Genomic DNA, 22,321 nt, shown 5'->3' on the forward strand with positions numbered 1-22,321 from the left:
TTGCCATGAAGTCTGTGTATTAGCAGTAAAAATTCTAGGATTGTTTACCTTGTTATTTCTCACTGGAGAACCAGTAAGACATGGAACATAAGTCTTTTTTCTTTGGTACTTAAAACATTTATGTATTGTGCTGCATCAAATGTACTGACCGTCTTTCTAAGTACTAAATGGTACCCTTGAAGTCCCACCTCAACGCTCTCCATTTCTAGTTTTCTTATTTCTTCTCTCGTTTTTGTGGCAAAGTGGGTGAGGAAAAATTACCTATTCCTCTCAGATTTGTGGTTTGGAAAGTGACTTTAGGGTATCTAGTGGTGGTGCTTGAACCTGCAAGATTATGTTGTAGCGAGAGGTGCTTGTATTTTTTTCTAAAATGCTTCCCTCTATGCCATACCACACCACTGCATTCACTACTCACTGATGAAGTCCTTTTCCCTTGCATTAGGCAAGTCTACTTGGACTGGAACCTGCATTTGCGTGTTTTGGTTGTTCTCAGAAAAAGTCTTTCATTCCCCCCTTTCGTAGTTAAGGTGATCATGTTTCTTCACCAAAAAGATTTCCATATGCTTCATCGTTCAGGTGATAGGTTAGTCAGTTGTTGATTAGTGATTTTTACATATCTAGTTATGAACATGCTATGAATATCTTGTGATTCAGCAGATGCAGTTATTTGGGTGGTTATTCATATTCTTTGGTATCGTTTCTCTACTGGCTTTCTGATTTTTTAAATGTTGTAATAAGCTATTATGTGAGTAATAATTTTACTTTGTGAGAAATGAGTTTAAGAAATGAAAGTGTCTTCAGTTCAAAGTGTTTAATACAAGCTCCTGATAACTATCTTTAAAATAGGCTGTAGCACACAAAATATGTTATTTTTTCAGAGGATGTTTTATTTCACTACAGTGTATTCCCAGCATTGAAGCAAATGTAGCAAAATAATTTTGAACAGGTATTTAACTCACCCTGAAATTTTGCCTAAGTAGTAGCTGACTGTCTTCTGAATTTTGTGTTTTTAAACCACTGTTGTTAAATAGAGAAAAATATGCACTATTCTTATGGGCAAGGTAAAAATGAAAGCTTTCTCGGGATTCTTTATTGCAGTAGTAAGCTAGCTTGCAAGTTTTGCTGAAATCCATGTAGGAATTAGTGTCTAGGCAATGATGCTAAATGGTGGATAAGGGGAGTGGGGAAGCACATTTATGACATAATTGAATGGGGCAGGAGAGAATAAGTAAATATATTTTATTTTTAGACTCTAGGAGTTACTGAAAGGACTGAAGTGTCCCTGCCATGAGTTTATAAACTGCATCTTGGAAATTATAATTCAGAAAAGATAATGGAATTGTTTTAAGTTTGAATATCTTTCTATAACTTCAATAAGTGTTCAGCTTGAGCATTTCCATAGATCAACAGATACTACTTGGGGAAAAAAAACCAGAAATAAAACGCTTTCTTTTGCAGAGCTGGCATAAGTTGCAATGAGTGTCTAAATGTTGATTTTAAGTGTGTTTACGTACTCAGGAAGTAGTTTGATAGGGTTTGGTGGGGTTTGTTTTTTTTTTTGTTTGTTTGTTTGTTTGGGGTTTTTTTGACAATACCTGTTGCGTTAAGCCTTGGGATTTATAAGTTCACTTCAGTCACACCAGTATCTGTTGCTATTATGTGCTAGAATCAGAGGCTTTAACCTTACAGTAGTGCTTTTCATAGAGGATCTGTAAAGCAAATATAATTATTTACAGCTTAATTGTATGACTAGTTGAAGGGAGAGTTAATTTTGTAGAAGAATCTTACTGTATTGAATAACTTTTGTTTTTCTTTAACAGAATTCCTGCAAATACTAGTAAATATTGGTGGTGGTGTGCATTCTGGAGATATAGTTTTACTACAGAATACTACCAAGGCTTTGCGAATGGGATGAACAGGCTGCTGGTGACTGCTTACTGACAGTAACCAGCTGGGCACTTCACTGGTGATGTTTTCATTCTCACCTTGTCCAATTGGACTTTGCTTATACTGATTTTTAAAAAGAGGAAGAAATCAAAGTGGAGTACCATAAACTTGACATGGATAACAGAAAGAAAGACAAGGACAAGCCGGATGAAAGAATTGCACGGCCTAGTGGGAGGTCAGGCCATAATCCACGTGGAACTGGTTCTTCAAATTCTGGAGTGTTAATGGTTGGCCCTAACTTCAGAGTTGGCAAAAAAATTGGATGTGGTAATTTTGGAGAACTACGGTTAGGTAAGATCCTTGTCTCTTTATTTCAATTTACATTATTCAAGACCGTTGTATGTAGTCTAGGCATGAAAATGTCTACATAAACACACCACGCAGCTCTTCAAACTAGTTTAAGCTTCAGGTAGGTTAAATTTGCCTTGTACATCTTTTGTGGCTTGACCCCGGCCAATGCAAGCTCTATCACATATTAAGAATCTCTGTAGCAGGAGTCTTTCTGGGACTAAAAGTGTTTTGTAGCTGTGTGCAGTGCTATCCTAAATTCAGTCAGTTGTGTCTTCCAAGACATGGGGAATTACTTCACGGTTATGGTGTTTTGCTACCTTTCCTGGCTTCCTGAAGCAGTTTATTTAGATGTATTTGGGGCTAAGTGTATGTGAAACACATCCTTGTCCTGTAGGTCCAGCTTATAGTACTGTGGTCGTGGAGATCTCTTGGAGACACTACAGTGTTTTTAATAGCAGCAAGCTCTTGGGATTCCTTGGTTTCCTTTCCATCAGCAGCAGTGTAGTGAGGCTAAACAGTGAGCTGCTGTTACACAGGGGCAGTGAGAATCCATCTGTAGAGAGAATCTGGGAGGTGGGTAATTCAGACATTTAGTTCCCTGCTGAACAGATGGATGAAAATCGAATTATGAAGACGGGACAGACTGAGAAGGACCTGTGGAGTTTTGAAGAATTTGGGCATAAAAGCTGGAAATTTTACCATTTATTAAAATAGACACTAAATGACGGGTGTATGCTTTTGGAAGGGTACCTATTTAGTTTTGGTGACTTAAATTTCCGTGACAACAGCATGATTAGCCAGGGTTTTCGAGATCTGGGAATTCTGTATGTGTTAACAAATATAACTTGACACTTAATGACAAGAATTTATTCCAGTGTTCCTGGAAGCCTTGAGTCAATGCAGTGTTTCAAGGTTTAAAGAGAGATGGGTTTGAAAGTTAGGGTATTTGAGAATAGGGTGGGCTATGTAGGTGTTGTGTTTCTGTTGATCTTCTGCCTCTGGTAGAAATACCATTTATTGTCCTTCAGACAATGTTTTCAATATAGTGCTTGCATAAAATATATAAACATGTTATGTTCATAACATGCATAAAATATAACATGTTTTTAATATAGTGCTTTCTGGGGGCCTTATATCTAGTCTGAGTCAAAATGTAAACAAGCTTAGCATGTTAATACTGTAGAAGGATGAAAGAGAATATCGCTGGAGCTCTGACGGAGGATACTGAATTTAACACAGACTGAACGAGAGGTGCTCTTGTTATTCCTATTAAAAGTTAAACAAGATTGATTATTTTGACCTTTACAGTGTTGTGAACTGTAGAAGCACATATATAAGTCAAGCTGAAACTCTGTCTTCAACTTCTCCTAACCTATTCTAAACTGGCTTTGAATGATAATTTTTCTTTTAAACCTCTCCATGAACTAAATCAAGCCAATATAATTAATGTCACATTTACTACTGAAGGCAACTGTAAACTAATAAAGTTAATTTTTTTCCTGTCATCTTGGAGTGATCACAATGTACAGAATTGATTATCTGTTTCAGATCAGTATCAGTTTAACTCATTTGCTTGCAGCAGATAGAGAGTGAAATCATCTTTTCTGTTCTAAATACAGTATTAGAGTAGTTAAGACTTAAAGTCTGATAGTACTGAAATAAAATAGGACAAACGAGTAAAAGAAATAGGAGGAAGATAATAGTGTAGTGTACTGTCCTGCAACAGCCACCAGGACAGGTGAAGGCTTACTCTTTTTAATGTCTGCTTTTTTTTGCATATATAGTAGATATTTCAGAACCTTATTTATTGTTATTTGTGGGACAGGATGTTTTAAGTGTAATTTACTGAAAGCAGGATTTAATATTAGTATTACAGATTTGATGTAGATTTATTATTTTCGCATTTACATTACTACAGTAGCAAGTAACTTAAAGTGGGCATCTTTCCTACAAAGACATATACAAGCACCTAAACTGTTTTATGTACTTCTGCAAACTGGAATACATTTTGATCATGTGTCTTAAGGTCAAATCTTAAAGACTTAAAGGAGGAATAAAGTTGTTAAGGAGAGCTGAAGTTGTACCTCAGGAGATAAAAATTCAGTTAGAATTGGTAGCCATTGTAGTTCTTCTTGAGAAGAAAAGAATGGCCAGACTTCTGTAGTGGCTTGTGGATCAAATGGTAAATTGGCCATCTGTAGCAAATGAGTATCTGTGATGTGCAACCATTAACTTTCCAAGGACTAAATTGTTTTGAATATTGAGCTGTTAAGATTAAGGCTCTTCTGAGTTACAGTTAAGATAAACTGATGTGGTAGTAAAAGAAAGCTTGTTGCTGCTGCATGTGATGGATTATGCATTACCTGTTCTGTGTTTAGAGACAGATCAACAGTGGTGTCAAATCTGCTGTCTTCCATATTTTAAAGAGACAATTGTCTTGATTCACCACATGGAAAATTATAATGTCCCTTCTGATATTTCTTCAGAATAAGCCTGTTGTTACTGCATTTGGCTACTGAAACCCAATATCCAGTTGCTTAACTGTAACTGGATTTGTTACCTGCTCCAGTAGCTGATTTATGTATCTAATAGACTGAATGAGCAGGGCCTCTGCAAGAGTTTCTTTTAATGTCTTCTAGATTGTAATAGTATGCAAAGACACAAAAGCAACTTCAAAAAAAGTACACTTTTTGTCAAAAATGTAGCTCAAATGATCATAAGATAAGAAGTAACTATTTAAGATGCCTGGATTTCCACTGTAGTCCCTGGATAGGTCTTGGAATTATCCATTCTTTTGGTGGTCCAATTAGGGCATGCTGCCCATACTGTTTCTGTGTTTATTATTGCACAGCCTTCAGGTACCTTGCTTGTTGTAGATTGATCCTTTAACAGACACATGATTTTAATCCATCTTTTTTCAGCTTTGCAAGAGTACTCTGTTTTTAAAAAGAAGGATTAGAGCTGAGATCATAGTCTTTGACTATAAATGTAACTGTCTTCGCAGGGAACCATTTTGTCTTGGTCCATGTCTTTTCCCTCTTTGATTTCATTAACAAAACTGACCTAAACATGGGAAATTCAGACCTGAGTAATACTGCAGAGAAAAAAGTAGGACTGTCATTAAAAATAATACACACTAAGCTCATTTGATGACTCTAGAGAAACTAAAAGTATCAGAAGTGACAACTAGTTTTTTCCTTTATCTGCTACTTTTTAATTTTACATCTGTAAAGCTTGTTTAATATTGTAGTCATTGCATACACTTTGAGGTAATGCTTGTTGAAATACTCTTAATCAGTTACAGAATCACTTTTAAAGCAGCATATGCATTTTCCAAATGGTGTAAAAATTTAACTCAGTACTATTCTTGCCCTGTTTGTCCTGACTTTAAGCTTAGTAAATTATGGAATTGAGGAAAAAATAGCCCTAGTTAATTCTAACTGTAATTAGCGTCTGGTGTTCCAAAACCATTTGATAATTTAAAAATAAATTTTAAATAGTTATCAGCAATAAATATGAAAGTGTAGGATATCACATTCTACTTAGAGTAATTTACCAATGTTCAAGCTTTTCTAGTGTATAAAAATTTTGCAAACTCAGTGAAATAGCTGAAACTCTCTCTCAGAGAAACTGCCACTTCTTACACTATTCAAGAATGAAGTTCTCTTTGAAGTATGGTACCAGAATAATGAAGCCACATTTTTTAAGTCACTACCAGAATACCTACCATCTTAGATCAAACATGTTTCAAAGACTTTCTTGAGGTTTAAATGGCATTATAATTGAACAGGAAAGCGAATGTCTCACACTCTTGTTTTTGTTCTTTTTTTCAAGGAAAAAATTTATACACAAATGAGTATGTGGCAATTAAGCTGGTAAGTTAATTTTTTTTTTTAAGGATTTGGGATAAAAAACTAATCAGAATTTTCCTTTCATATATAATAGTTTGATTTTCTTAGTTGAACTCCTTAGTAGTCTTGTATGTGTTCAACTGACTAGATGAAAGCAGTTAGTCATAGATGTAATGATATACTGTGGCTATGTTGAATGAAACCAGTGTTAATTGTTGTCACTGTTTTGAAAGCTAAATCTATGTTTATAAAGTCGATGATTGACTGCTTCTTCAAGGATACGCTTAGCAGTCTTCTAGTAGATTCCTTTTTTGTGCAATAAGTAGAGGAACACCAAATTTAATGTGAGTCTGCAGACTGCCTGTATTTTAACACCCTTATTCCTGACCCAAACTGTTTTTAATCTGTAATCACTGGTATTTGCACATCTGTTTTGGTAGACATGTTTTATTTGTAATGATGTGTAAAACGTTTCCTTCACTTACAAATGTGGTAAATTTGGGTATTTTTTTAATATGTCATTGTTCTGCTTTTTCTGAATCTTTTATCCGAACTACTCAGTTTACTTCATGTTTTGCTTCTGAATACTTTTAACTTCTTGGTAAATGACTGTTTATGTAACCAAAGTATTTCAAGGTGAAATTCATTTTTTTACTTTTTTGTCATTGAAGGAATTTTAGAATTCACATTAATTTCTTATTGTTGCTGTAGGAGAGAACATTTTTCATAGCACAGTATGGTGAAATTCTGGTTCCATAAAGTGAAAGGTAAACTATGGAAACAGAAATACATGGCTTTAGATGGGCAATCTAAAAAGCATTACAAATGTATATACTAAACTTCTGAAAAATATTTGTAACATTTACTTTGCTTAGAAAAGTATTTATTTCAGGAGTAGTTACAGATTTAAAAACATCCAAGATATGGTTTGAAAGAGTAATATTGGATGCAGTTTTGAGGGTTATTGTGTGTGCGTTATACCATATTTAAATTAATTTTCATTTAAAGTATCGTGAACTTAGTTTGTATGTCTGGTAAAACTTAAATGGTCTGACAATTCCTCTAGTTAAAGACTGTTTAAAAAGTACATTCAGAAATAGTTTGCAAGACAGCGATTTTTTTTTTTGTAAACACTAATTACTTGATGTGGAGCAAGAGAACTTTTTAATCTGATCAGTGGGTTTTGGTAAAACCATTTTTATTATATAGGTAACTACTAATAAACTCAGCTACTATTTCAACCCATTTCAACTTTCAAAGGTACTACTCAGTGGCAACTCTTACTTTGTTTCCAAATTACTCAATCTTACAGCTGTTCATGTACAGCTGTGCAAAAAGCTTGAAGTATCATTATTGAATAACTTACTTTGAAGTCACTAAAGAACCAGTGTAGTAAAGTATGTCTGTAATTTACTACTAGTGCTTAAAGAATTCTGAATATGTAGTTAACTTTTCAAGTTGTCCTCTTACATTAGTGGTCTGAAAAGCTATAGTGTGTTTGCAATAAACAGCAGATAGAAGGAATAATAGTGAAAACCAACACAGGAGCTTGCATCATCGTTGTAAGGTAAAAATACATTTATTAGCAGGTAGAACTAGTGGGCTCTTTTAATATCGTTCTCATTTTTTTTATATCTTTCAGCTCTTCTGAATTTGTTTCCAAATTTGAAGGGATTTGGGTCACAAGGTTCAATTTGTTAAAAGCAGCTACATCAAATTGTAGGTTTTAGTTGAATTTTGTTTTTTGCTGTTTTTTTTTCTCCTATTTGAGACAGTGCCAGGACTTTATTCTAACAGTTAAGTAGGTTGTACTGATTCAAAGAAACTAACTCAATAGTTTGATTAACTATTAAGTAGGTATTCTTTATTGGCAGCGCTGGATGCACGGGGGATCGCTCCACCTATCGTGCACACCGTCGGGCCTAATTGTGCAGGTTAAGTACATGTTCTACATACATATTCACTAGATTTCCGAGAAATGTTATACATATTAATTAGTTTTCTGGGAAACTATTAGCATATGCAAATGTCCTTTATGCAGGCACATTGAAGGTCTCTGGTGGTCTTCAGGAGTCCTCTGGTGGTCTTCCATAGTCTTCCTCACTTGTCCGCTATTTGACCCTCCTCAGGTGATTCTGCGCAGTATGGTCCTTTACAAGTTTTGATACCTCAGTGTTTGTTAGTGCTCCTATTATCTAAGTTTTCATTAGTAGTTTAGAACCATATGGCTAGTTTAAGCTAAATTATCTACAAGGACGAGAGCAAAGGCAGGAGTTGTTATCTTTTCTGGCCCTATCTATTCAAGCAAGGCCTCTACTTGTGCCTTCTTAACAAGATCGTAAGTTCATCAAACATTTAATTAAGTTTTGTGATCGCTCATGGTTCCTTCTTGCTCATCACTCCCAAGTGCCAGTCTCTGACAGGCTTAATCCTTGACAAACACCAGTCCTTGGTATGTAAAGTTACAGAGAGACAATCATTAAGCAATAAGCAGTTCGTTCTCTATATCAGTGCTTGCTTGTGGGGTATACCATCCTTCCCCTTTGAAAATGTATGCCTAACAGTTTTTCCCTATCTCTAGCAGTTACTCCCTTTGTGCTTTGAGAGCAGTCATTAGGCCTATGGTCAGTCTTTGTTTTGTTATCCTAAATGAGGCACTCTTAATTTCCTGTCTGTTTTGTGCCTGCTGTAGTTCAACTTTAGCCCTCCTCAATGGAGTTACTGGAATTATGTATGTATTCTAGTTTGAGCAGTTACCCTTGCCAGTTACGGTTGTGGTAATATATTTCCTGCAATATCTTAAAATCATATTTGTATTCCTCATGCTGGCATTCCATTGTTGATGTACTGTTTTCTTGTGAGCAGCAAGACATCTATGCCAGATGTTTTGTGTATAAATGGTAACCATACACCCCAGTGCAGGAGAATTGTGTGGGTTTCTCTCAAGAGCATGAGTTATAATGGCTGCATTTATACAGCAGCTTGCAGGAGTGCTGATGTTGAAAGTAAATGGATTTTATAACTACTGTTTTGCCTTAAACATTTCATTGTGTTGAATTAATATTTCCCTCATGGACAACGTTATACAAGTATGTTTATGGTGCTTATGGCAACTTCAGGACTTACTTGTGTAAGGAAACAACTTAAACAGGTTTTACGTGTTAGGCCTGAGAGTCATACAATGTATGCGTTTTAATGTGTAAAGTTTATATGTAAATGCATATTTATTCTGGTAAAACAGCTACACTTCCAGGATCTTACTCTTAATTTGATTTCTTTCATTATAGCCTGTTCTGGTTGGGCAGATACTCAAGTTTGAAAGGTTAGAACAGACTTTTTTAAGAACTGAAATGAGACTTTTAATAGGCTTTATCAGTTGTGCACTGTCTACTGGTGTTTGTATGTTTCTGCTGGTCTATTAGTATACAAATTGGTATCTTGTGATCAGGTAGTTCAGCAAGAGCCATTTGGTATACATGAACTGTACCTTTCCTGCTCACCTCTTAATTTATTGTTAGGTTTACTTCTTTTATTACATGACCCTCTACTTCACTTAAACCTCATATTCCCCATTCAGCTCTTCTCTCTCCTTCAGTCTTCCTCCCTTTCCCTTTGACAAATTTCTTCATTGCCCAAACTCATCTCCTCTGCAGGATACCTAACCACTAACCAAATACCAACTAAAGGAATTTTTGCTTGAGCTGCTTCTGGAAATAAATCAGTTTTTCCTTCTGTCTTTGTGTGAAAGCAAGTTATGAGGTAGTCACTGCTGCTTTTAATCTGTAATATTTAATTTATTGATCATTCAACTGTTAAGATTTTAATCCTTAAAACGGTAAGTGGGCTGTGTGTGGAAAGAAGATTGCAGTTGGTTCCAAGGCTGGAATATTTTTTCTTCCTTTTTTGTTTTTAAAGAATTATTGCAGTTGTCGTGGTTTAAGCCCAGTCGGCAACAAAGCACCATGAAGCTGCTCACTCATGCCTCCCCCCTGGTGGGATAGGGAGGAGAAAATATAAATAAAAGCTGTGGGTCGAGACAAGGACGGGGGGGATCACACATGGATTATGGTCACAGGCAAAAACCAGACTCGACCTGGGAAAAAACCCATCATTTTAAGTTGTTGCCAATCACATCAGAACAGGATAATAGGAAATAAAATAAATCTTATAACACCTTCCCCCCACCCCTCTGTCCTTCCTGGCTCAACTCCACTCACGATTTTCTCTACCTCCTCCCCCCGCAGCGGTGCAGGGGGATGGAGAATGGGGGTTGGGGTCAGTTCATCACATGTTGTCTCTGCAGCTCCTTCCTCCTTAGGGGGAGGACTCTTCACTCGTCCCCCGCTCCAGTGTGGGGTCCCTCCCAGAGGACACAGTCTTCCATGAACTTCCCCAACCTGAGTCCTTCCCATGGGCTGCAGTCCTTCATGAGCTGCTCCAGCATGGGTCCCTGCCATGGGCTGCAGTCCTTCAGGCACAGGCTGTTGCAGCATGGGATTTCCCATGGAGTCATGACCATGGGGCGTCCACCTGCTCTGACATGGGGTCCTCCCCGGGCTGCAGGTGGGCATCTGCTCCCCCACTCCCCTCCACGGGCAGGGGGGGGACAGTCTGCTGTCTCACCACGGGCTGCAGGGGCATCCCCTCCTCCCCCGCTCCTCCTCCCCCTCCTTCTTCACTGACCTCAGTGTCTGCAGAGGGGTTTCTCACACATTTCAATCTCTTCCCCTACTGCAGGTTCCCCTTCTTTAATCTGTTCTCCCAGAGGCACTACCACCATTGCTGATGGGCTCAGCCTTGGCCAGAGGCAGGTCTGACTTGGAGGTGGGGAAGCTTCTAGCAGCTTTTCACAGGAGCCACCCCTGCAGCCGCTACCCTGCTACCAAAACCCCACCATACAAACCCAAAACAGCAGTCTAGAATGATACCATTTCAGAACCTCCCTAGCACGCTGTAGTAATTTCAAAGCAAGTGCTGCTCTGTTTAATAGACTGATCTTTTCCTCTAACAAGAGCCCTACCTCTTTAAGAATTTTTTTCCGAAAATAGCTTTTGTTTGCTCTTGCTTAAGAAAATGAAGCAGAGACAGAAGATCTACTAGTAAGAGTTCTCACTGGATTACTGAAAACATGAAAAGCAGGTAATAGCTGAATGTGTACATTGTGCTTTGGGTTAACATCAGAGTTCTTGAAAATTTATAACCTTATGATTAGATTAAGTAAACTGTCTGTTTTCTCAAAGCTCTTTAGAAGGGAAGTGTCATATCTTCAAAATTGTAGAGTAGTTTATTCCATGTTTTTGGCACAAAACCAACAGCAAAAATCCCCCCATTAGGAACTTGAAACAGTTTCACATTTCAGGTGTTTTTATCCTTTTGTTTGCATGTATAAGCATCCCACAAAATAAAAAAGGAGGGAAAAAACTTGGTTCAAAAGAACCTCTCTGATGAACTAAGGAACTGTTTCTGCTGCTTAGGGAACTGGTGCTTAGTAAACTGCACATTAGTTCTTTGATGGCAGCAAGACACAGAGACCCCCATTAAGAGAGTGAAATGCTCTTTTGCAGGGAAAAGAAGCTATCTAGGTTTTAATATAGAAGTTTTGAAATAATTACACTTAAATGGAAAAGCAGTGTAGTGAAGGTTGTTTAGAGAACATTGCAGAAATCCTGGAACTGTTTTTTCAGGATGGTTTAGTGAGGACCTGAGTTTATTCAAGTAAACAAAACACACTAATTTCTTTTCGTAAGCAGAGATGGCTTCAAAGTCTTCTGGGATTAACATGATGTTTGAACAGTTATGTGTTTCCAAGCTTATTTTTAGATGCTGAAATGTACTGAAATGCTAATGAAAATAGGAAGAACAATGATTTGCCATTTCTTTTTTTATTCTTGAATACGCTTTTTAGACTTATTCTTAAAAATGTAGTTACAGTGGTATATTCTTCACTCATATGTTACGGTGGAAGATTACATTTAACATACCTTTGTCTTGATTTATCCTTATCTATGTATCTTTTCTCATTTATCAGTAGTTCACTGCATACTGCTAAGTGGGATGTGTAGGAACAAAACAACTTCTATGTGAAGAGCTTATTGTGATTGTCCTCTCACAAGCTTTGTTGAAAAAAAGATTGTATTTCCTTTGTATGTTTGGAGTTACTGAACAGTTAGGAAGATATCTAAGCCTACTTACAAAAATAAGGCAATCCAGAAGACTGTCAGCCAATAAATGGACTACAAGTACATACTACCACATTTTTTTTTCACCATCACTGGAGTAAAAGTATTTAATTGTCTTTCTGCTAGACAGGGTTTAACTTAAGTCTTTGGCTGGTGTGCAGTTGTCAGGTAGACTTGTTTGACTGTTTGAGAACATTTGCCTTCTGGAGGTTTATCAGAACCATTTCCTGCTGATGATGAGAGCAAGAAGCATTCATTTGAAAACGTGCAGATGTGTATGTCAAAAATTGGAAGCTGTATCTTTTCCCTAGGACAATTTTTTTTGTGTCGATTTATGTAAATTTAATACATACAAGCTATTTTTCATCCTTATTATGGGAGCATCTTATAACATGTGTGGTGATTAAGTTGCTAATGTACTATCAGTTAAGGCAAAACTATATAATTGAATAAAATCAAACTGCCTGTAAGCTGGTGTCTTTTCTTAGTATATTCAGTGGATATGCAAAGTTTATGGAGTAAAGTATTTTCCTCTTAGCAGGCAGAATTACAAGCCCTAATTAGAGACTATGTATAGTGTGGTATATTTTGTTACCAACAGACTTGTGTAACAATACTGTAGGCAAACTCCTAGATAAATCTGTGTGCTTTTGAAAAGGTTAAAATGTTCCAGTAACATGCTTCATAGTTCTTTTACTTATACCTCTGAAAGGTGAGTACTAAGGGTTGTTGGTTACACTGACTTGCTTAGGCCCATGCTTACGGTAAAGTGTTTTGCTATGGGATATCTGTCTTTAATACTTGACAAGAAATTTCATGTGTTCTCATAAACTGTAAGTAGGACCTTTTGGTGGCCCTCTTAGTCCCGCTTAGTAATTCAGTTTGTGAAGGATCAACACCTTTTTGTTTTAGAAAGCTCTTGTGTACTTTTTGGCAAAGAATTTCAGTGTTCAGCTAGGGTGAATGCTCTGGAGCATAAAAAGCATGTATTAAATTCTATTTGTTTTTTGTAGAAACTGTTAGATTGGCCCCTCTTTACTTTTGGGCCTCAACCTTTGGCATCCTGGCAAAATCAAATGCATAAATGTACCCCGACAGAGACTTTGGCTGTACCAGTAGCAGCAATTTGAAACATCCGGGTGTTGGAGGGAGATGGGTTGAGGAAGAGGACTAAGTTTCTCATGATTGCACATTACCTTATGGTTTCTATGGCCTGGATGTGCCACTGGGAGACAACACAGGTCAATAAACAGCTTCTGGAGAAGATGGTGTGAGGAAAGAGATGAGCACCTTGCCCAAACTTTTCCTGGAAATTGACATCCAGCAGTATCAGTTATTGCTGATAAGTGTATTAACAATCTTACTAATTACATGCTGCAATTCTAGTAGGAGCAGTCTGTGTGGGAATGATGCACAGGTAATGTCCAGATTATCACTGATGCATTGGAAGATGTTACATATTGCAAGAAACAAGGCATATCTTCTAAAAGACACTCTAGGAAATTCTTTTAAGAATCTTATGATAAAGTACGTTTACTTTGCAAAGGGATGCTCAGTAAGTTAGGGCTTTCATTTAGGCTGCTTGTGTGTTCCTGTGCTCGATCTCATGTCACTTTATTCTAGGAGACCTTGCCACATTAGTATGTAGAACACAGAACTAAGATTTCATTAACTTATGAAAATTATGTTGGGAAAAGAAAGATTTTAAACTACAAGCTTATTCTGGTGCCTTTTTTTTTTTTTTTTTTTGAATGGTGCTGCTTAATTTCTGCTAAGCTGTTACTATTTGGTGGAAGGATTTGGTATTTTTTTGTCAAGATCCTAAGAGAAAACTTCTTTTTTATAAAGATGCTTCTATCATGTATAGTAGGTGTGTGGAGAGTCTTTTCAATCTGTTAAGCTGCATATCAGTGCCACCTTTTGAGAGCTGCAAGACACATCACCCACATAATTTGGAGAGACAGATTATTTTTTAGCTATTCCATTGTGGGTCTGTGATTGGGTTTGCATGTTGGACCCCAGTCCTGTGCAGCAATACAAGATGTAAATGTCCCTAGGTGCTCTAGTCTCACCTGACTGAGGTTTATGTTTCTTAGTTTCTTAATTACCAGTCATTTTGGAAGAAACACTCAAACTTTCCATGTGGCTTGGCAGCAGTAGGGTTAGTTTGGCTGGTAGTAGGTTAATGTATTAGTTTTTAGGCTTTGGCAGAGAGGCTTTGTTTTAAACGTTGTTTTTGTTTTTAAATCAGGAGCCACTGAAGTCGAGAGCACCACAGCTACATTTGGAATACAGATTCTACAAGCAGCTAGGATCTGGAGGTAAAAAGCAGTGTCATGCATTTTACTGTGATGTAATCCAGGATCAATTTTTGATGCAAGTTTTCTGATTTAGGGGCATATATCTATTTATTAAAGTGTCCCTCGTTACTTAAAGCAGAAAAAAGTTCCATGAATCAGTGAATTAATGTATAAATTTTTCTAGTATTGTAAGACTTTTTTGATCTACTCTTTAAAGTGTGTCTATGAAATCCTAAGACTATTTAATGTCTTAAATATCATAGAATTTGTGAGCCTATGGGTATACCTTGAACTAAGGAGTTTTAAACTATTCCCAGTGCGTTCTCTTTGAATAAACACTATAAATGACCAAACTGCTAATCTACTAATCACATATTTTCATTTAAAGTTGCTATGATATTTAAATAGCTTCAGTCTCAGTTTTACTTTACTTCACTTCCATTGATACAGTATATATTGCTGCTTACTAGTTTTAAGCTTCTTAAATAATTTTATAAAAAGTTTAACTTTAAATGCAGTTTAAGATTTGAATTTCTCATTTCATTCCCCTTGGTGCTTTTACACCTACAGCTACTCATATGATGATCCCCTCAATGATCCAGTTATCACCTTTTGGTTTTATAGGTGTGCAATATCTAAAATTTCTCACATATTTTTGTGCCTTTCACAAAACTGCATATAGTCAGTTAGCAAGATGTGAAGCTTCTTAACGTAGGAAAGTGAGTACAAATCTTCCCTAAATCAGTTATACCCTAGGAAAAAATCTTACAATACGTTTTTCTTGAAAATGTTCCTTTAATCCCTAGAATAGTTTTTTGATAGGTCATGTAGTTAGTTACTTTTTCCATTTTCTACTAATCTAGAAGTTTATTCTATAAAATGGATTACTAATAGTGGTTTTCTACGTGCACACTAGTGTTTGTTTTTTTCTATCAAAGGCAACTTGGATTTTGTAACCGTGATTTTAAAGTTATGCTTAAACTACAATAAAATACTATTTAAGCTGAAAAGTCATCTCTGAAAGTCAGGGAATACAAGATGAACATGCCCATACTGCTTCATTTTGTTGCCTTGAATGTGTGTGTTATGATGAATTTCAATACTTTTAAAATACTACTTTCAATTCCAAAAATTCAGGATCATATGTTCATTGATGCACAGACTGGATAGTGTTTCTCTAGTTAGGTAGCTTTCAAAATTGTGTGCTCTTTTTTAGAGACCCTCTCTAGGGAAACATACTTTCTAATACTTTCAGTTAATACAGAACTTTTTTCTGATGCTGTAGTATGAATGCTCTGCAACCAGGAATCTTTAGAGATAACTCTTTGCAAGACATGATATTGTCTATTCCTGTTCATAGGTGGAAAACTAAGTTGCAGAATGTCTAGTCAAAACGTTGAGTTGTATATGCTTGTTAAGTGGAGAAAGTCATCAGGGTATAATGTCTGGTTTTTTGTAAGTAGTTGTAAATTGTCAGCATACACTAGACTAGCATTGTGAAATAGCTGATAAGTGCAAAGCAGAGTTCTTAATTGCTTGACTAATGAGAGGCAACCCACAAGTTAGGGACAGCAACCAGCTGTGAAAAACAAGGTATAACAATCTAAAATTGCAAAGGAGCTGTGTAGTGGAAATAAGAATAAAACTGTAATTACTGGATCAGACTGCAGAAAATAGACAATGCTTCTCAGAGGTAGGAACCCTTATGGGAATGTTTCTTGGGAAAAATGTCTTGGCAAATGGAATTTTGTTTACCTTTTTGTTTACTGAATAAGATTGGGGGAATGTGTTTAATGTAAGAATGTAGGCAAGTCAAAGTTTATCTACTTTACTTCAGATATCATTCAGCCTTTGTAACCCAATTTGTTGGTTGCAACTTTATTCTTTCTCTGTTGCCTTACTGAAGTACTGTATGGGAGAATGATCTCTCTGACTCTTTGCATGAAGGTGAGGAGACCTTTGGGATGAAAACAAGAAGATAAACCTGGTGAGGTACTATCCATCTGCAGTATTTATGAAGAAGCTTGTTATAGACCTCCTCTGTTTCTGAAGTAACCTACTTCTATTCGAGTGAAAGCCTCCCCTAGCAGGTGTAGAACCCTGCAAGTTCTTTTCTGAGTTTTGTCTGACTTTGTTAGGTACCCCACTTGAGACTCATTTTAATGAGTTTTGTGGTAAAGACTCATCATGAAGAAAGTAATATGCTGCCATCATCTTAGAAGTTAAAAAAAAATGCTGAATCCTCGAGCCCAGGAAGTTATGCAGCCTAAGATTCTTTTAGGAAGGAAGTTGAAGAATTATATAATTTCTGTCCTCATGTAATTGGAAGCAGTTTCTTTTACTTCACTAATTTTTTTTCTGACATAGGTGTTTACTGTCAAGTGTAGATTTAAGAAATTTTGTCACATGAACAGTTGGAAAACATAGAGGTAGAAAGTTGATGGACCAAGTGATAAATTCAGAAAGCAGCTGATCCTTCCTACATAGAACAGGAGATACTAAAAAATCTTATGCCAGATCTATCCATATAGATAGTGTTGCTTTATGGGCAGTGGTTTTACTTCTGTCAGAGAGAGAGTAAATTGAAGGAAATGGATCTTCATTGTGCAAGTGGCAGAAGAATCCATTGCAGGAGGTATAAAAATAGCTGGTTTTGCTGGAAAAAAATTGAAGTATAGTAATTGTGAGTAGATATGAGGTTTCTCTGATAAGTAGTTACTGTAGTAGTGTTGTGGTTTAACCCCAGCCAGCAACTAAGCACCATGCAGCTGCTCACTCACTTCCCCCTCACCCAGTGGGATGGGGGAGAGAATTGGGGGTGGGGAGTAAAACCCATGGGTTGAGATAAGAACAGTTTAGTAGAACAGAAAGAAAGAAAATGATAATAATAACAATAATAAAATTACAATAATAATAAAAGGATTAGAATATACTAAACAAGTGATGCACAATGCAATTGCTTACCACTTGCCAACTGATGCCCAGTTAGTTCCTGAGCAGTAATCCCCCCAGGCCAGCTCCTACCAGTTCATATACTAGGCATGATGTCACATGGTATGGACCATACCTTTGGCCAGTTTGGGTCAGCTATCCTGGCTGTGTCCCCTCCCAACTTCTTGTGCCCCTCCAGCCTTCTTGCTGGCTGGCCATGAGAAGCTGAAAAATCTTTGACTTAGTCTAAACACTACTTAGCAACAACTGAAAACATCCTTGTGTTATCAACATTCTTCTCATACTAAATCCAGAACATAACACTATACCAGGTACTAGAAAGAAGATTAACTCTATCCCAGGCGAAACTAGGACAACTAGCAGTTCCCATTGTCTGGAGCCTGCTGGCTTCTAAACTTCTAAAAATCCTCGTTTGCAGGCTTTCTTAATCATGATGAAGTAGTCTTTTCCGGAGCTGTTTTTGTTTATTCATGCAAAACTTATTGTCATTTGGCTGATAGCTTTATATGTGAGTGTGGACTGCTTATTTTGCATTTAATTGTATTAAATAGCTTTTTACTTGTTCTCATGCATACATGTGTATTAATAGCAAGTGATGACTAAAAAATGGTTTCAGAATCAACTGGTGAAAAAGGAATAGTACTCCTTTTCTTTCCCAATTTTGTAAGCAGAGCCGTTATTTCCTAGAAACAAAACTTCATTTTCCACAAATAAGAAATTAATTCCACAGGTTATGCTACAGACTCATGCTTAGTGTGAAATAACCTGAAGGTTAAGGGATAAAATACCTGTAGCACTTTTGAAATCCCAGTTTATTTGGGGGTGGCATGGGGAGGAGGGAGAGGCATTAACATGTGCATGACTTGTTTTGGAAGAAAATGAGGTTGTTTTCCTGAAATAGCTTCCTGAAAGCAAGTAAAGAAAATGTTACTGTGTGACAGATTATCTTACCTTCTGACCCTTTTTAACAAAGCATCTTAGTGCTTCCTCTGATCTTGTAAGTGCCCTTGGTGGAAGGAGTAGCATTTTGAAATTGTATGTTTTCTTGGTATTACCTTATGTCCAGCCAGTATTTGTCTACTACAAGTCTACTTACTTACAATCCCTTTTCTTTCTTTTCTAATGACCTTGTGACTTAAATTTTTTTTTATTATTATTAATTTCTGTGATAAGAGTCTTGCTATTCTGTGTCTTGAATGCCATGAAGATGGAAGACATGCTTGAGTGAAGAAAAATTGGGGGGTCTTTTATTGCACTGCTCTGTGAAAGAACAAGGAAAAAATAGACATGAAATATGATATATGTGCAGTTTTTATACACAGGACTTTTGAACTGAGAGTATTCATTCTTTGTATTTAATAAAAAGTGCTTTTGACTTGCATGAAAAAAACATTAACATTTCACAACTGTATTCCTTTGGAGAGAATCTGCTCATAAAAAAGGGTTATAATCTGTAACTTTATAATATGCTTTTTCTGAACATGCCTGTGAACATGCAGTAGCATGTAGGTGTTTGCCAGGAAAAAATGTCAAGAATCTTTCTTAAACAGGAAACATTTTATGTACTTCTGGGCTTTTTTTGAAACATTTTTAATTATTCAGGGGCATGGATCTAAAACTTACTAAAAACAGTTCTTAAATTAGTTTAAGTGGCTTATTATAGTCTCATCATTATTTAGCTTTCATTTAAGTTTTATATACCAATAGAGGTTTTAATGAAAATTGCTGTCTCTTTTCTGCATAATCTTCATGTCATTCAGTAACTGTGAGCATCTTCTCCTCATGAAGTTTGAGATCATTTAGTCAGTATGCAGAAATTTCTAGTCAACTGAGTGAGTAATCTACAGATGGAATTTAAAATACCTTTAATCCTAATAATATTCTAGTAAAAGTGTATTTTCTTAATATCCAAGTATGAATGATAAGAAAACCTGATACCTCATCATAAGTTCAGTACTACAGATAAAACTGTAGCTGAATTCTTACCTGAAATTACACTAAGACTTGGAATGAATAGAAAAAGTTTTGGTTTTTTTATTGATTTTTGTATTCTTCTTTTGCACTATCGATCTTTCTCCTCATGATAAGAAGACAAGCTGTAGATGTATTTCATGTGCTATGCCCGTAATATAACTGCACCTGAATTCAGTGTTCTTTCCTACTAGGAGGGACTGAGGGGGGAAAAATCAGTAACTGCTGGCTCAATTTGAGTATTGAGCAGTAAAGGTGAGAAGTTTTTTAATGTAGGGTTTCTTCTATTTAAAAACCTTATTGGTGAAAACTTTTAAAATGCTTTATTTCTTTGACAGGTATTTACAGTATGGGTCAGTTCCCTTTTGCAATAAGGAATCTGTGTACATGTGAAAGAGGTTAAGTATTGTTGTGTGTTGAAGAGCATAAAAACTATTCAACTTTTATTGTCTGAGAGTCTTTACAAGTGAATGAGGACTTTTATATTTACCCATCTGACAGGTGGAACAAAAGGATGGCGTGGCTCCTGCTGCTCAACTTGCCTTAGTAGAGCTTGTGTCTGCAATGCTGCTGTTTTACCAAGAACAGATTGTTACTATAGTACCTGTCTACAGCAACAAAGGGTATCCATTGTTAAATTTTAGTTTTTCATTTGAGGTCATTTTTGAAAGAGACAAAGATCTGTTCAGCTGTGGATTATCCTACTTCTGAAACTGCTGTATTAATGTTTCGGAGAAGGCAGATGCTCAGTATTGTCAATGGTGTTTTATTTTTCTTAACTTTCGTACTTCTATTCTTTGAGCTGAAGTCTAGCTAACACTTCCACTCTTAAAACTGGCAGTCAAACACTTTTCTTACAGGGTGGCCAGTGCATGTATAAGATACCTATTTGTATACTGTGGAAAAAGGTGTTTTATTTTAAAAAGTTATGGCCAGTGTGAAATGAATGCGAAGTATTGCATTCTGTACATGAGAATATTTTTCATGGTTTGGTACTAACAGTCATGTGGTAAATGCACTTTGCATTGCTATCTAAAAATATATTTTTCAATTTTGAGGTCATGAGAGCCTGCCTTAGACATAACAGAATCATACTACTTGGACAGTGGTAATGAAAAAGTTGCCACTGGGTTAATGGTTGAAGAAGATTGCAGTGCTGGCACAATGTGATTTTGGAAGATACAGAAATGTTACCACATCACTTGTGTATGTATTGGATAGTAAACACTGTTAGTGTAAGAACAAGTCTGTATGTAATCTTGAGAAGTTGCAGCCAGGGAAGTACTAAGCATTTGTGCATGGTGGTCAGCTGCTGTTGTAGAGGAGTGGCATCTACTCACCATTTTGGTAGTCAAGCTCAGCAGAATATTTAGTTTAGCACTTTGAGCATGTCGGGATTCTCCAGATTGATGATTGTGTTTTGGTTTGAGAATGTAGCAAAGTCAGTTTGAAATACTCTGGATTTCTGATTTTTTTTGGTGCAGATTGCCTTAAGGCTTGAGATTGATCGCTTTGTTACAAGGTACATTATACACAGTTTATGGTTGACTGGTAGGGTAGACATTACTGTTAATAGTTTTTTTGTTGTTTTCTGTCTTGAAAAGGTGTTTGATGGGCTGGAGGCCAAGAATAACGTTCAGTACTTCAGTGTACAGTGATTTTCCCTGTAGATAAAGACAAAAATATTTATGGTAATGAAAATATGATTCTTCATCTAATTTCAGTTCAGACCAGCTTCAGTCTGTGTATCAGATTTGAATGTTGAATGACATCTTTTCAATTTTTTTTATACAACTGTATTCAGGATATAGAATGCATAAGGCAGATGCTGGCACTGAAAGGGAGGCTATCTTTTGTATTTAAGATAGTGATAGGCAATTTTTTTTTTTTTAATCTTTCGCTGTGATCCACTAAAAATACTACTTTTATATGAGAGAAGACAATGGGATTTCTGATTGCTATTGAGATAATTTCTCTAGCTCATCCCCTGGGCGATAGACACCCTGCCTTCCACCAGCCTGTGGAAGAAAATGCAGCACAGCATGGTTTCATGACAGTGTATCAGCATCTGTGCTCTCCTCTAACTCTTCCCAAGACAAAATTATCATTGCTTCATTATAATCTCTTAATTCCTTTCTCAATTGGTAGATTGTATCTTATTTACTAGGTTGATATTCTACCATATCACGAGGAAGTATCTAAGTAGTTCTTAGTTTTACATATGTAAATAATGTTTTATGAGTTATGTGTGTCTTTTGAGTTGTCTCACTTCATAACCTGTCCATATATCTTGCTAACAGTCATTCAGTATAAATGCAAACTGAATTGTTTTAGTAACTTCACATGAACGTTTCTTTGAGCTACACTCTTAGGTAGGTAGCTGAGAATTTGGTCTTAAACTGAAAACTGATTTTTTTTTTTTAAATTTTTTTAGTAATGCTGTACTAGTTTATTACTTTTGTACTACTTTGACAAGGGTTATGTAGGAGAATAAACAATAAGCAGTTAGTTGAAGTGTTTTTCAATCTCTATTAAATAATAAAAATACAGGGCAGGTGAACTTAGAAAATCATGCTCTGTGCTTAATTTAAAAATTTATTTTAAAAGCACTTAAACCAAATCAAATAATGAATCTCTTGACTGAAAAGGTATCTATTCATATGCACTGTTAATCTGTGTACTGATGACTGCTATGGTTTTGTTGTGAGTTGTTTGGGGAAAAAGCTGACTCTGTTTTGAGTTCTGTTGCTGCCGATATACTTTAACAGGAAGGTTGAGCTGCTCAGTTATTAATGTGAATATGCTAATATTTACATTTAAGTGAATGAAT

General features: G+C 36.2%; 1 protein-coding gene across 7 annotated transcripts in view; it reads left to right on the plus strand.

Moving 5' to 3' along the window:
* Positions 1 to 22,321, plus strand: part of CSNK1G3 (casein kinase 1 gamma 3) — an 89,101-nt gene that overhangs the window by 24,891 nt on the left and 41,889 nt on the right. For 5 of the 7 annotated variants that reach the window (XM_052777705.1, XM_052777707.1, XM_052777708.1 and 2 more), the window contains exons 2-4: positions 1,821 to 2,238; positions 6,073 to 6,113; positions 14,520 to 14,589. In XM_052777705.1, coding sequence (XP_052633665.1) covers positions 2,061 to 2,238; positions 6,073 to 6,113; positions 14,520 to 14,589 — 289 coding nt within the window. In that variant the 5' untranslated portion in view covers positions 1,821 to 2,060. Of the gene's footprint in view, positions 1 to 1,820; positions 2,239 to 6,072; positions 6,114 to 14,519; positions 14,590 to 22,321 lie in introns of those variants that run through there. The other 2 variants (XM_052777711.1, XM_052777712.1) reach the window with 2 other exon arrangements.

The sequence above is a fragment of the Harpia harpyja genome, chromosome Z (assembly GCF_026419915.1).
Source record: "Harpia harpyja isolate bHarHar1 chromosome Z, bHarHar1 primary haplotype, whole genome shotgun sequence".
Classification (NCBI taxonomy): domain Eukaryota; kingdom Metazoa; phylum Chordata; class Aves; order Accipitriformes; family Accipitridae; genus Harpia; species Harpia harpyja.